Source organism: Ixodes scapularis, unplaced genomic scaffold (genome assembly GCF_016920785.2).
Source record: "Ixodes scapularis isolate PalLabHiFi unplaced genomic scaffold, ASM1692078v2 PGA_scaffold2__306_contigs__length_199485367, whole genome shotgun sequence".
NCBI lineage: Eukaryota > Metazoa > Arthropoda > Arachnida > Ixodida > Ixodidae > Ixodes > Ixodes scapularis.
In genome coordinates this window covers 44,233,776-44,248,554 of record NW_024609857.1, presented here as the reverse complement: position 1 = coordinate 44,248,554, position 14,779 = coordinate 44,233,776, and the positions used below count along the sequence as shown (strand labels likewise).

The window sequence follows — 14,779 nt, the reverse complement described above, 5'->3', positions numbered from 1 at the left end:
TGTCGAACTGACGTCCCCAACCTTTACGAGGAGCTCGATAACCGAGCGACGTAACTTATTAAACAGCTAAAGTGTGTAACAAAGACTACACAAAGAGCAAACATAGCAAGGTTTTTCAGTAGGCCAAAAGAGACCCCAGAGAATTTTTTTTTCTTTGGTCAGTAACGTGTCTATTAGCTATTTTGCTGGGTTGTACCACTCGCCTATCAAGCCGCTTGTGAACATTGGTACTGTCGGTTCGATGTCAGTGCGCTGTACGTCAAACGGAACTTTTGAGTGTTTTATATGAACAAGGGGTTAAAGAGTATACCCTTTTTTGGCGAGTGGAGGAACAAAAATTCACAAAATTCATAAAATGTCAAGCGTATTTTTGTTTTGTAGCGCGATATTAGCCGTTATGTTGCAAAAATGCTACATTCAAACTGGTAGAGATTGCTTTCCAATCATGCTCTCTAACCATGCGTGTGCCAGGCGAGTGACACAATCTAGAACTTATCTCTTTTATAATTACTTGATACAAAATACCCAACTTGTTTTCCAGGTTTACGTTGGCTCACTGAATAAAATATTTAAATCTTATATTTTCTGGTGTACCTCATTTATGTTTCTGTTTTGCTACAGTGCCATAGTGACGTCCCCAATTGCCGGGTATTTGGTGGAGACATTCGGATTCAGAAAAGGTTCAATGGCATTACTGGGAGTACTCGTGCTTTGGGTAAGCAGCTAAGCTGTTTGACTCTTGCAGCAATACAGGGTGATTCAAAGAGAGGCCAGGCTCTTTAAATCGACCGCAAAATTTGGTTTCTTAACCTATCGCGCTACGACTTTGTGCAGCGTTGCCCACAGATGGTGATTTTTTTTTTTTTTTTGTAAAATTTGCAAAGAGCGAATTTACCTGAGGAAAAAGTAAAGAAAGAAAAAGGCTTAGCTCCTACGGAAACGCAGCAACGCCACCGGTTTTCAAACAACACGGCGCCGTTTCGCACGGGAGACAAGAGATGGTGCAACGAACGCCGCCAACGAACGAGCATACGGCGCCGAGAGCCGGCGTCTTTAGCAGACGATCTTTTCGACTCAAAAGCGGCGCGCGTTTCGCAGGCGGCGACAGTCGCAGAAACAAAAATAGGAGCGGTAACAATAAAGAACTGTAGTTCCCTGTCTGCTAAAGACGTCGGCTCTCGGCGTCGTATGCTCGTTCGTTGGCGGCAGTTGGTTTCGCGACCGCTTGCGCCATCTCTTGTCTGCCGTGCGAAACGGCGCCATGTTGTTTGAAGACCGGTGACTTCGCTGCGTTTCCATAGGAGCTAAGCCTTTTTCTTTGTTTACTTTTTCCTTAAGTAGGTTCGCTCTTTCCAAATTTCACAAAAAAAAAAAGAAAGAAAAGGCACCATCTGTGGGCAACGCTGCACAAAGTCGTAGCGCAATAGGTTAAGAAACCAAATTTTGCGGTCGATTTAAAGAGCCTGGCCTCTCCCTGTATCACCCTGTAGTTAGAAGAAACGCGAACTGCGAAGATGAGGCCCAACCGTATTAAAGTGGTAGTTTGAGCTAGTTGGTACATCACTAATATTAAACAGCACACAAAAAGTCGGCGGAAGAGAAAAGGACAGTAGAATGCAAGAGCGCTGACTCCCAACTGATTTATTTAGAAAGAAGTGAAAAGAAAGAAAACGAAGCCACGAAAATTCAACCCCACGTGAAGTGAAGACAAGATAAAAGAAACAAAGAAAATGAAGAAGAAGAAAATGAACAAAATATGTACAGGATAAACGAAACAAACAAAAAAAAAACTAAGAAGAAAAGGAAGCAATAATGTACAGACGATACTCCGTTTCACCTTATGTTGTACCGCAGCGAAGGCTAGAAGCGCGAGCTCATAGCGTTGGCAGCTGCCCTTGGTGCACGAGAGCTTGAGGCGCAGAGATGTGCCCCAGAGGGGTCCATATCACAAGAGCGAATGACATTTCAGCGAACGGCGACATCTGAGCGAATGGTCGTTTTAGCGAATAACGGGGGCGCGCGTTAACCCATCCGTCGCGCTGCGCTTTACGACGCTTCGCGGCGACAGTCTGCGGCAACTCATTACAAAAATGTGAACTCATTTGGCCCACCCGAAAACGCCGCTTCGCGGCGTCCGACTATTCGCTAAAGTGTCGTTCGATGAAACGTGGGCGTTCGCTAAAACGTCATTCGATCAAGTGAGTGCCTCCCGCCCCAGAGCAAGGAGCTCGCGCTTGTAGCCTTTCCTGTGGTAGAACACAAGGTGAAACAGAGTATAGTCTGTACATAATTTATTTCTTTTCTTCTTCTTCGTTTTTTTTTTTTTTGTTTCTTTTATCCTGAACTTATTTTCTTCGTTTTCTTTGTTTCTTTTATCTTGTATTCACTACACGTGGGGTTCAATTTTCGCGGCTTCTTTTTTCCTTCTTTTCACTTCTTTCTAAATAAATCAGTTGGGAGTCAGCGCTCTTTCGTTCTACTGTCCTTTTCTCTCCTGCCGACTTTTTGTGCGCTGTTAAATATTAGTGACCTAACCGTATCACTACTTAAAGAAAACACACGTCCCGTGCGTTTAATTTTTCACAAAAATTTTTCAGGACTGATTAAGTTTGTTACGCTTACTCAGCAAATGACGAAGTCTTTTTTTCTTTTTAAAGGGACGTTTTGACCGCGCATAAAACGTCTGCGACGAGACAATAAATATTGCCTTTGACAAACTCCCGCTGTGTTCGACGTGTTATTAATACCTAAAGTTCCTGCAAAATAAAATTATCCCGGCCTTTTTATTTAGATGAGTTCTTTCCACAGATTACATGTATTGAATAATTGAGTGCTGGACGGGGCAAAGCACACGGGCATATGTTTATTTAGATTGATCAGGGCATAGACTCTTCGCATATACAAACTGACAGCTTAAAATATGAAGGACGTGCGGCTAACCGTGATCACGCTTCGTAGGAAGTGAATATCGAAGTTGTGCTTGCTAAACCGTTATCTCGGTAAGATCATAATCAATAATCTATTTGATAATCCGGCTGTTTCATTCTAATTCGAACAAATTTATTACGAAAATTTCGTAAAAGCTACACTAATACAGTTTCGGCAGGTCATTTGTACTGCCGGTGGGACATCATATAGGTGGCTAATCTTTGCGATAAGTCAGATAAATACCTAAACTTCCCTAATTAATCTTTAATTAGTAACAATAATCATATGGTGTCAAATAGAAACCTGCTGAGCATTATCAAAGACCACTATATCAGTCAATTTTAGAACGACTTGAATCTCGTGGAATACTTGGGAGGTGACCAAAGTTACCACTCCTGCAGCAGGCGCAAAGCTAGCAGCGGCAGAACGCGATGATAATCTAATCATCCTCGTTTTGCCACTGCTAGCGTTGCGCCTGATACACGAGTGGCAACTTTGGTGCGCACCCGAGTTTCCCATGAGCTTCAAGTCGGTCTAAATGTGACTTATATGCTTGTATTCGATTATGCTCAGCATGTTCCTAATTGAAGCCTTATGATTATCTTTACTGATTAAAAAGATAATTAAGGTAGTTTAGTTAATTATTCGACTTATCTCAAAGATTAGCCACCTATATGATGTCACCCTGGCAGTATAATTCACCTGCTCAGACTGTATTAGCGCATCTTTTACGGATTTTTGGTAATTAATCTGTTCGAATTAAAACGGAACACCGGGTACGCTCCTCGATATCGATTGCTTGTTGATAGGATTGTGTTGTGTTATACTTAATGTTCCGTGCTTCGGTGTTTATTTTGTCTCCAAAATTAACGTGCTTTTTTTTTTTTTTTTTGCGGGGGGGGGGGTGTTTTTTTTTTCTGTGAATTGGTTAGAAATAGACCAATTTCACCAAAAACGCCAAATCTCTGGAAAGAAACGAACCCAGAAAAACGCACCCCCGTAGTTGAAACAAAATAAACACCGAAAACACGAAACCTTGGTTATATTTCATTTAATATTATACATAAAGTGAATTGCCTTTTTTAATGTCAAAATATTGCTGTCGCAGCTTCCAGCAACGTTTATTCAATGGATTCGGCCGACTTGGAAACGAAATCTGACGATATGATGGGCACCACTGGAAGCAGTCGTCACGTCGCAATTTTTATGCAAGGAACTTCACATATCCACCAAAGACTGAAAAGTCGCTTTCTTCAGTACAAACCTAAAGTTAAAGTGATAGGAAATTACCAAATTACCTAAATTCTCTCAACAATGATAGAAGTAAAATAAAGAGTCTCAGCTCAACGACCCTTGAGACGAATAAGAGAGTAATGCTTTCAGGCTCAGGTTCAATAAAACATTGTCAAAAATTATTAAAAAAGAAACTAACTTAAACGTGCATGATTTTCGTAATTTAGAAAAAAATTAAATCTGCGCGATTATTGATGCTTTTCAATGGTATCTTGGCGCAGTGGTCGTTCGCTGTGTTATTTCGAAAAGTATCTTCCTGTTGTGACGCTAAAAGCGCCAATTTTAGTCAACCATGACACCTATCACCCCTTGAAATGTCTCAAATAAAAAAAAGATCTTTAATTGATTTTTAGTGTCCATCACCGCTCAGTGTAGATACTTCTGTGAGTCAACGGTTTTTCGCAATAGGTTGCTGCATTCATAGTGCTCATGTCACCATGTTCGATTAAATACCAACACCACTGCTTTCAAGCACACCCAAAAGTCCTTGTTTGTTTTACAGCGATGCAATCAAAGCATAAACCATAGACCTCCCTTCAGTCAGTTCAAGTAATGTGAACAATAATCGGTATCAGGCTCAAGTGGTGAAGCAGCTTAGGTTGCAGAAGTGGTTGGCGCCGTTTCGCCAACGTGACCTTTATAATATTGCCAACGTGACAATAAACTTTATACTATGAACGAAATAGAGCAGACTGTCCCAGGGCTAACTTCCTTGGGATGTTACAGCAGCACCCTTAGCATGCTGTGAAGAGACTTAATATAGTAGGCTGAATATTCTAGCTGCACTGTAGTGCAATCCCGGACAAAAGCTCACCGGACAAAAGCTCACCGGACAGAAGCTCACCGGACAAAAGCTCACCGAACAAAAGCTCACCCATTTTTTCACAGACCCGGACAGAAGCTCACCATGAGAAAATTTCATGTTGGTCTTAACACGTGTGCGGACAACTTAGGTGCATGCGTACGACACAAAAATACAACGATAACTTAAATTAAAGAAAACCCATGCATTCGTAATGAAGAGACATTGTGCCTAATCTTTATGTGCGCGTTTAGCGTGACATAACCGCAATGAAAAAGCGAGGTCAAGAAAGGGTGACTTCGTTTCTTCGGTCACTCTTCGGGTTCAAAAACTTCGGTTCACGAAGTTTCTTGGGAGTGGCACTCGGGTGCTCCGATATACCTTGAGTCAAGCAAGCTTGATCTTATCAGCTCCATTCAGTTTCAGTGACCTAAATGTTGGTCCCAAATCGTTGCTTCTCAGCCTGTAATGGCTTATCGTCGACACCTTTGCATGGGATGGGATGCCAGTTCTCATAAAAGTGGTAAAATGTCCATCGCGTCCGTACTTTACCCCAGCCCGTGTTTCACCCGGGGTAGCAAAAAAAATGAGGTGAGCTTTTGTCAGGGTCAATGAAAAAACGGGTGAGCTTTTGTCCGGTGAGCTTTTGTCCGGTGAGCTTCTGCCCGGTGAGCTTTTGTCCGGTGAGCTTTTGTCCGGTGACCACTGTAGTGGTATCATTTTACCTAAATAAACTTTAGTTGCGAGTGCGCCTCGTCCTGTTTACTCTCCTCTTTGTCCTGTCGTTTTTTGGCGCTGTATATTGCCACGCATCGTGCTGTGTCAAGCCGCGAGCTGCGTAATGTTATCTATCCTCCTTTACGCGCGCGCCATGAGTGCGCGCTTTTCGTTCATACGCTTATCGAGACGCTGCTCTCGAAACAGCTCGTTGTTATCCGAAGATTCTAGAAAGTTCGATGAGCGGGTAAAAAGATAGCAGCCGGCCGACCGCTTCTATTATTATTCTCTTCGCCGGCTACCGCCCACACTCGCCTCCCGCCGATCTTTCTTTTCGGAGGGCACAAGTTCGCCCAATAAACCCTTCGTTTATGTTCCTTCAAGTTGTCCGAGTGACTTCGCCACGTAACAACTGGTGAAGGTGCGGGGTATAGGCACCTTCCATGTACCGCTACCCTCCTGGAAGCCGCGACTCTAGCCCAAAGCGCACCCCTCCCATCGATATCAGCCCGGTGCACCGGAGTAGCCGCCGGAAGCAGGGCCTGGTCCCGGAGTTCGGACGCCTCCCGGATCCAACGAGAACGCGGGCCAAGTCGGCGGACAGCATCATGCAGGCACCCGCAGCCCCAGCGCCAATTGTGCTACAGCAGCCGAAGGAGCCTCCACTCTTCCGCGGGTCGCCATGTGAAGATCCCGAGGACTGGCTGGAAACATTTGAACGTGTCGCCCAGTTCAACAGGTTGGATAACGAGGCCAAGTTGCGGAATGTCTTCTTTTCCCTTGAAGAGGCGGCGCGCACGTGGCTTGAAAACCGCGAGAGCTCCTTTGCGACGTGGGAAGCCTTCAAGTCCCAGTTTCTTCAGGCATTCACCACGGTTCTGCGGAAAGAACGGGCAGAGCTACTCCTTCAAGTGCGCGTGCAACACCCCAATGAGCGTATGATCGTCTTCGTTGAGGAGATGACCCGATTGTTTCGACGTGCCGACCCCAACATGCCCGAGGACAAGAAATTACGATATTTAATGAAGGGCGTAAAAGAAAACCTGTTCGCGGGATTGGTCCGGAACCCCCCAACCCCCGTCGCAAAGTTTGTCGCCGAAGCCAGCACGATGGAGAAAACCCTTGACACGCGTGCAAGGCAGTACGAACGTCCTACACAAGTACTGGCGACGAACTACACCAACGTGAGCACCATCAGCCCTGCAGCCTTGCGGGATACCATACGGGAGGTGGTACGCGAGGAGCTACAAAAACATCTTCCGCAAGTGGCCCAACCTCAGGTGTCTTCCCTCACCGATATAATCCGGGACGAAGTGCAGCAGGCTTTGGGTACGTCGACGCCGCCGGTATCGCACTCACAGCCGAATGTTGCAACCTACACCCCTGATCCGAGAAGCCCGCCCAGCCCTCGTCGGGAGCCATTCACGCCTGCATTTCGTCGCCCACCGCAAGCCAATCACCACCCCGCCGTCGTACAACACCCTGGACCAAGGAAAACAGACGTCTGGAGAACTATTGATCGCCGCCCACTCTGCTATCACTGTGGCGAAGCCGGACACGTTTATCGCCGCTGCCCGTACATACAGCTAGGCCTCCGTGGCTTTCCCGCCGATGCTCCTCGACCACAGCCTCGTCAAAGACCCCGAGACATCGAGGACTATTTGGCCCGGTGTGAACGCACACCCAGGCGCCTCTCCCGATCGCCCTCGCCACGCCCATCTGCCTCACCAAACCGTCGTCCGTACGCCGGAACTGAGCGAGGGAGGTCGCCAAGCCCCCGCAGGGGAAACTGAAGACAGCAACCTCTGGAGGTGGGGCTGCTGAATGTCGAAGAACCGAAGACCCTCCAGCGACGCAACGACGCAGCCGTGACCGGACGTCCCGACGCAGCTACGACGCGACGGGCCGACGACATCGCAAGATGACAACCCCCACGGCCGACTTACAAGTATCGATCGATGGACACGACGTAACCGCCCTCGTCGACACAGGCGCCGATTATTCTGTCATCAGCCGACGTCTCGCGACTCAGTTGAAGAAGGTTACGACAGAATGGAACGGTCCACTCATTCGCACAGCCGGAGGCCACCTAGTGTCGCCGAGCGGAAGGTGCACGTCAAGTGTTTCAATACGCGGACATACGTACCTCACGACGTTCGTCATCCTAGAACAGTGCTCCCGCGATCTCATACTAGGAATGGACTTCTTGACCGATTACGGCGCCATAATTGACCTACCATCCAAGTCTGTCAGCTTTTCCACGGACCATGCCCTACCGTCGGACAAGAAATGTGAATACCGCTCCACACTCAGGCTTCTCGAAGAGCACGTAACCCTGCCGCCGTATTCCAGTCGGCTAATCGCTGTTGGAACCGACTCGTCCGATGATGTCGAGGGAGTTGCAGAAGGCAACCGAAGTCTGTTCCTTCACAGAGGGATATCCGTTGCCAGAGGCGTCGTCCAGCTTCACAAAGGACAGGCACACGTTCTACTCACTAACTTCAGCCCGGAGTTTCAGCACCTCAACACGGGCACAGCACTGGCTTTTGTCGAGGGCATTACCGAAGCCAGCAGTGCTCTCAATATCGTGGCTTCGACACCGAAAGTCCCAAGTCCCGAGAATACAGACACCTCTTTCGACATCAACACCACCCTTCTCCAACGAAAACAAGACGAGCTACGACGCTTGCTGATTCGCTACCGAAACTGTTTCTCTTCCTCGTCAAAGATTCGGCAGCCCCCCGTTGCAAAACACCACATTGTTACGAAAGAGGGAACGCGGCCTACGCGTCAGTCGCCATACCGAGTGTCACCGAAAGAACGTAGCGCAATTCGACAGCAAGTAAAGGAAATGCTGGACGATAACATTATACAACCGTCCAAAAGCCCTTGGGCATCGTCGGTGGTGCTCGTGAAGAAGAAGGACGGCACACTAAGATTCTGCGTCGACTATCGCCGACTCAACAAGGTCACAAAGAAAGACGTTTACCCGCTCCCGCGGATCGACGACACCCTGGACCGCCTTTGTCACGCAAAGTACTTTTCGTCCATGGACCTGAAGTCCGGTTCTTGGCAAATTGAGGTTGACGAGAGAGGTAGAGAGAAGACCGCCTTCGTCACCCCAGACGGGCTCTACGAGTTCAAGGTCATGCCGTTTGGGTTATGCTCCGCACCGGCAACATTCCAACGCGTCATGGATACCGTGCTCGCAGACCTCAAATGGCAGATGTGTCTCGTCTACCTGGATGACGTCGTGGTGTTTGCCCCGACCTTCGAGGAACACCTCCAAAGGCTTGAGACGGTATTCCATGCGATTAAAGGCCTGTTCACACATGCAGCGGAGCGCTACGAGCATAGCGCTAACCTCGCGCTAAGCGCGTGCTGACGGCAGCGGTCACCAGCTTTGTATCGCACCGTCAAAACTGTTGCTCATGGCGGACGATAAGTAGCTGATGACACGTGAGGAGCGCTACATCAGCGCTTCGCTGCATGTGAGAACCGGCCTTAAATCTTCAGGGTTGACCCTCAAGTCGGAAAAATGCCGCTTCGCCTACGAGGAGCTAAAGTTCCTGGGCCATATCGTGAACAGTGATGGTGTTCTACCAGACCCGGAAAAGACTGCTGCTGTCGCCGAATTTCCGCTGCCCACCGACAAGAAAGCGGTGCGCCGATTCCTTGGATTATGTGCTTACTACCGGAGATTCGTCGAAGGCTTCTCATGCATTGAAGAGCCTCTCACGCGGTTGACGAAGGATGCCGTACATTTCACCTGGGCCGGTTTGCTCATCTTGCGGCTGCGGACGCGGCCGCGGCCAGGAGGGATTTTTCTGTCACGTGACCAGCTCCTTGGGGACAAGAAAGTACCTAGCGTCCCTTCCTAATGGCGGAGAAATCCGTGTCGCTTCGAGTACAAAAGTCGAATTTCGCTCGCAGAAACTGACTGCACAGGCTTTCAACTGAGGTCCAATTGACCGCCCCATCATACGTTAGGAGCGGCAGGTAAAGTTACGGCCAGGGAACGTAAATATAAACCAAAATAAAGGAAAAATCACGCTAAACAAAAGCGGTGGTTGTGTATTTATATATATGTGCCAGCGAATTAAGCATCGGCCGTTTGGTCGAGTGGGGGGAAGAAGAAGTGGCCGTTTGGAACGGCTGCGAAAAAATGAGCTCTGGTGGAAACACCGCATCGGCCTCTGGCCGAGGTAATATTGAATCGTCGAATGTCAACTCAAGTGAGTACAGGATCACGCTTCCTCGTCTGCCAACCGGTAACCTCGTTCTGAATTCTGTATTTCTTCACGCCGACATGACCGCTAGGCCTTACACGGCACCGGACTTCCGTGATGCTCTGAAAGAAGTTATAGACCTAAAAGACATAAAAGCTACCGGACAATTCCAGATGGGCCATGTATGGATGGTCACCTGCGTCAACGCTCTCGCCAAAGAAAAGCTTTGCCGCCGTGGCGAGCTGCTCGTTAAAGGCAAGAAATGCCTGGTGATCGACCCAAACACACGGGACCTCAAGATGAAGCTCCTGTGGCTTCCGGACCATCTCGAAGACGGGCGCGTCGTCGAAGCTATGACGCCTTTCGGCACAGTACGTAGCGTTCATCGAGAGAAGTGGCGCTGCCCAGGAATGGAGCACATGGACACCCTGAACAGGGAGGTAAACATCACCCTGCACGAAGGAACGTCGACAGAAAAGATTCCTCACCTACTTCAGGTGTACGGCATGCAGACGCTCGTCATCGTACCAGGAAGACCTCCTTTGTGCCTCAGGTGCAACAGGGTCGGACACATTCGACGGCAGTGCAGAACACCACGCTGCTACAAATGCGGTATCTACGGACACATCGCGGATGCTTGCGTCACATCTTACGCAAGCAAGCTTCGTGGCAAAATGTCCCGTGAGACGGAAGAGCAGTCGGAACTCCTGATGGACGCCTCCGAGGTCGTCGACGCTTCGGGTCACGCCCCGCCGGCCGAAACGTTCGCCAAGTACATCGAACAAGAGCCTCCAAGCAAAGTTCCCAGTACCAGTGAACGCAAAGACGACCCTGGTGGCCTCCCTGAGCCACCTCCACCGCCAGACGAAGACGACGCTTCGTCTATGACATCAGACTCAACGATAGTCGAGGAAGATGCTACAAGGCGAGAGCAGGACACCGCTGAGATCGGTGCAAAGCCCGAAGTCACCGAACCGCCCGTTGAGGCACCTCAGCCAGCTCAAGTGCCAGACGTTGCTGTCATGGGTGGACCGACCAACAGTCCGTCTGCTGATGGGCTCCCTCCAACGCGAGCCAAGAAAGAACGCAAGCAGGCTGGAACCCGACTCAAGCCATACGCCAAACCGCCGGCAAACCTCAAGGTGACCGAGGACAGCCTAAGCGGTGACTTGAGTACGCCCTAAACTTCCCAATGTCTGCCGCCCTTCCTTTACATTTCACGACCTTAAATGTAAGAGGTCTGAGCTCTAAAAGGAAACAGTATCAGCTGCTGCGCCTTTTTAAAGAGGAGAAAGTTGACGTCGCAGCGGTACAGGAGACGAAGCTATCTTCAGATGAGAGTATTGCTGAAGCGTTAGAACCCTTTATGAAGGATTACGAAATTTGCGTTAGTCAAGCTTCAGGTCTCTCCGCTGGGTGTTTTCTCTTCTTTCGTAAAGAGCTTGATTTGTCATCAGTTTCCGTTTTGACTGACCTCGAAGGGCGTCTTATTTCTTGTGACCTTAGCTTTAGACAGATAAATTGGCGCTTCATTTGTCTTTACGCTCCCAATAGCCCGAAGGAAAGAACATCATTCTTTGAAATTTTACCATCGCTTTTTGAGACTAATAGAGCGTTAGTTACAATGGGAGACTTTAATTGTGTTTGTAGTACAGACGATCGATCGGTATCGCAGACTAGGTATGATAGAAGTGCAACGGCTCTTCAGAGCATGCTTCAAGAGCATAACCTCGTTGATGTGGCTTATAGAAAAGGTGAACCAATACGTTACACTCATTTCCAAGGAATCTCTCACGCTCGGTTAGACAGAATTTATGTCTCGGGCTTTATAATTGACTCAATGAGCGACTACCACGTTAAACCGGTGTTCTTTTCTGATCATTGCTTGGTATCAACTTGTTTTGGTCCGCAGAGACACCGATGTGTTTGTCAACAGTGGGACTTCTGGAAGTTAAACCTGAAACTTCTAAGCGATGATTCTTTCTCAAAAAAGATTCCCATAGTTTTGTCGGACATACAAAAAAACGTTGGCATGCATATATTTGCTAAATGGGATTTCTTTGAACAGGAGGTGAAAAACCACGCAATCGAGCGTTCCACGATCTTATCCTACATCAACAAACAGGAACAACGTGAACTCTTCAAGAATTTAACGACTCTATACGAACTAGAATGCCTTAACCCAGGCGTATATAGTGACGATATCAATGTGGTTCGAGCTCAACTACAAAAATATGAAACAGAAAGGTATCGAGGGGCCATAATTCGCTCTCGAAAGAAACGTTTCCTCCTTGGTGAACAACCTACAAAGAGGTCTCTGGACGACGAAAGGCGATATGCTCTGTCAAAAGAAATCGTAGAGATAAATAGCAATGGGTCAATGCACACCGACACAGCGGACATTGTGAAATCATTCCACCAATTTTACACAAATATTTTTGGAAAATTAATACCTACAAAAGAGAAGGCTGAAGTTGAACAGCTGTTATCACATATGCCGATACTAGACGAGACAGACCGGAAGTTAATCGACGGTCCTATAACCTTGGATGAAATCAAAGCCGCCATCAAATCCCTCCCTAATGGTAAAACGCCTGGGCCTGATGGACTAAGTGGAGGATTTTATAAAAAATACGTAGACATTATTTCTCCTGTTCTACTCGCCGTATTTCAGGAAGCCTATGTCCAGCGAGCGCTTCCGCCTTCCTTTTACCGTGGACACACGGTACTAATACCAAAAACGAAAAACTTGGAAATGTTGAAAAACATGGAAAATTATAGACCTATTTCCCTCTGCAACGTTGACTATAAAATTTATGCAAAAGTGCTCAATGAAAGGCTACAAAGTGTAATCGAAAAGCTAGTAGGTGAACACCAAACCTGCGGGATACGTGTCAGAGCTATCCAAACGAATGCACATGTTGCCCGTTCAGTACTGGAGTGTGCGTCTGACAACAGTGACCAGGTTGCATTTGTACAAATAGATCTCACAAAGGCTTTTGACCGCGTGAGTCACTCATTTTTATTTGCGTTGCTTAAGCATGTCAACGTGGGGGCGACACTCTTAGATGGAATCCAGCTATGCTATTTCAATTGTTCTACAAGGCTCATCGTAAATGGTATACTATCTGACGAGATTAAAATACAATCTTCCGTTAGGCAGGGCTGCCCGCTATCCCCGCTTCTTTTCGCCCTGTACTTAGAGCCGTTGTGCCTTAGCGTCCTTAGGAGCGACGATGTTCAAGGATACTCGCTGGCCAATGTTAAGGTTAAAGTCCTCGCCTACGCAGACGATGTTGCATTTTTCTGTTCGGACAAGAGAAGCGTTGAGAAGGCACTTGATCTCACAGCGCATTATTGCGCGGTAACAGGAGCCTCAGTAAACCCATCGAAATGCAACGGTTACTGGTATGGTTCCTGGGCCACGAAACCCCGTTTTTTTGCTGGGATAGCGTGGAACAGGAGTCCCCTTACCTATCTCGGAGTACCGCTCGCACAAATTCGTAGTAGCGTAACCTACTGGTCTTCCCTGGCAACCACATTGAAAAGAAAAACAGACGCGTGGAAAGGAAGAGACATTTCAATTTTCGCTAGAGCCAGCGTTTGTAATATATTTCTGGCTTCAAAACTTATGTACGTGCTCCAGGTACTTCATTGCTCTCGAACCAACATCCAAAAAATTCATCGAATATTTGCTACGTTTATATGGTGTTCAACTTGGGAACCCATAAAAAGGGATAACCTTTTCCTTTCCCTGGAATATGGCGGTTTAGGATTGTGCCATGTATTTGTCCGTCAGTTGGTCTCCCGATTTTTTTTTCTTTAAGAATGCCAATCACGATTTCCTCAGAGTAATGCTCCAACGACGTCTTGCTGAGAGTTTAAATTATCTGGTTGTTTCAAATGGCGAAATTTACCAAGGTAGGCCTTGGGGCTTTCTAAAGGAGGTGGTAGACACATTTAGCTTTCTCAAAGCGAGGTTTTCACTGGAATATCTGTTCAGTGTGTCCAGAAAGGAATTGTCAAGAAGCATTACCGAAAGCCTGTTTTCTCTTCCACTTTATCGTACCCGCTTCACGCTGGAACCCATCAGTGACGTATTTAAAAGAGTAAAGAAAATGGGAGTGCCTCCGTCAACCAAGACGTTTTTCTTTAAACTCCATACGTCCACTTTGCCCGTAAAACCTTATCTCCAAAAAAGGGGAATATTTGTTCCCTGGACAGTTAATTGTAGATTATGTAATAAGCCAGAGACGATAGAGCACTGTTTTATATACTGCAGTGACGCGTTTTTATTTTGGGACGTGCTACAACGCACGCTAAAAAAAGACTTAGTCCTCAACGATTACAGCCTTCGCTTCCTACCGTTTTCAGAAAACGAGACCGTCCCGTATGACATGTTCGCGCTTCTGGGATTACATAGTCTCTGGAAGTGTCGTATGATAGATAGGCATGCGGAGAAACCACGCACGACGAAATCGCTTTTTTTACAACAAGTGGCGCAAGTCAGAAGTATCTATGCCTCAAAACTAAGCCAACCTGACTGGTTCCCCATGTTTGATGCATGCCTTGGGCTTCCGGATTTTTGATAAAAATGTACCTTGCGCGTGAGTGACTTTCGCTCAAATGTCTCAACTACAAGTTTTGTAATTTTCCCTAAGGTATTTCTAATGGCCACATGTTCAAGATGCCAAATGAGAAAAAAAGGAAACGTGTGATAGTTGTTTGTAAATAGGTTGCTTTTAGCGCATGTTTGACTGTACATACAGGTATGACTGATCGTGTGATGTGGTATTTGTAAAATAAGTAA

At 47.2% G+C, this 14,779-nt stretch overlaps 1 protein-coding gene across 1 annotated transcript; it reads left to right on the top strand.

The window, feature by feature from the left end:
• Window positions 1-13,912: 13,912 nt before the first annotated feature.
• Window positions 13,913-14,558, top strand: LOC115322907. Its single transcript, XM_029983278.4, has one exon. The coding sequence runs from the start codon at window positions 14,088-14,090 to the stop codon at window positions 14,556-14,558; it is 471 nt and encodes a 156-aa protein (XP_029839138.2). The 5' UTR covers window positions 13,913-14,087.
• Window positions 14,559-14,779: the final 221 nt, after the last annotated feature.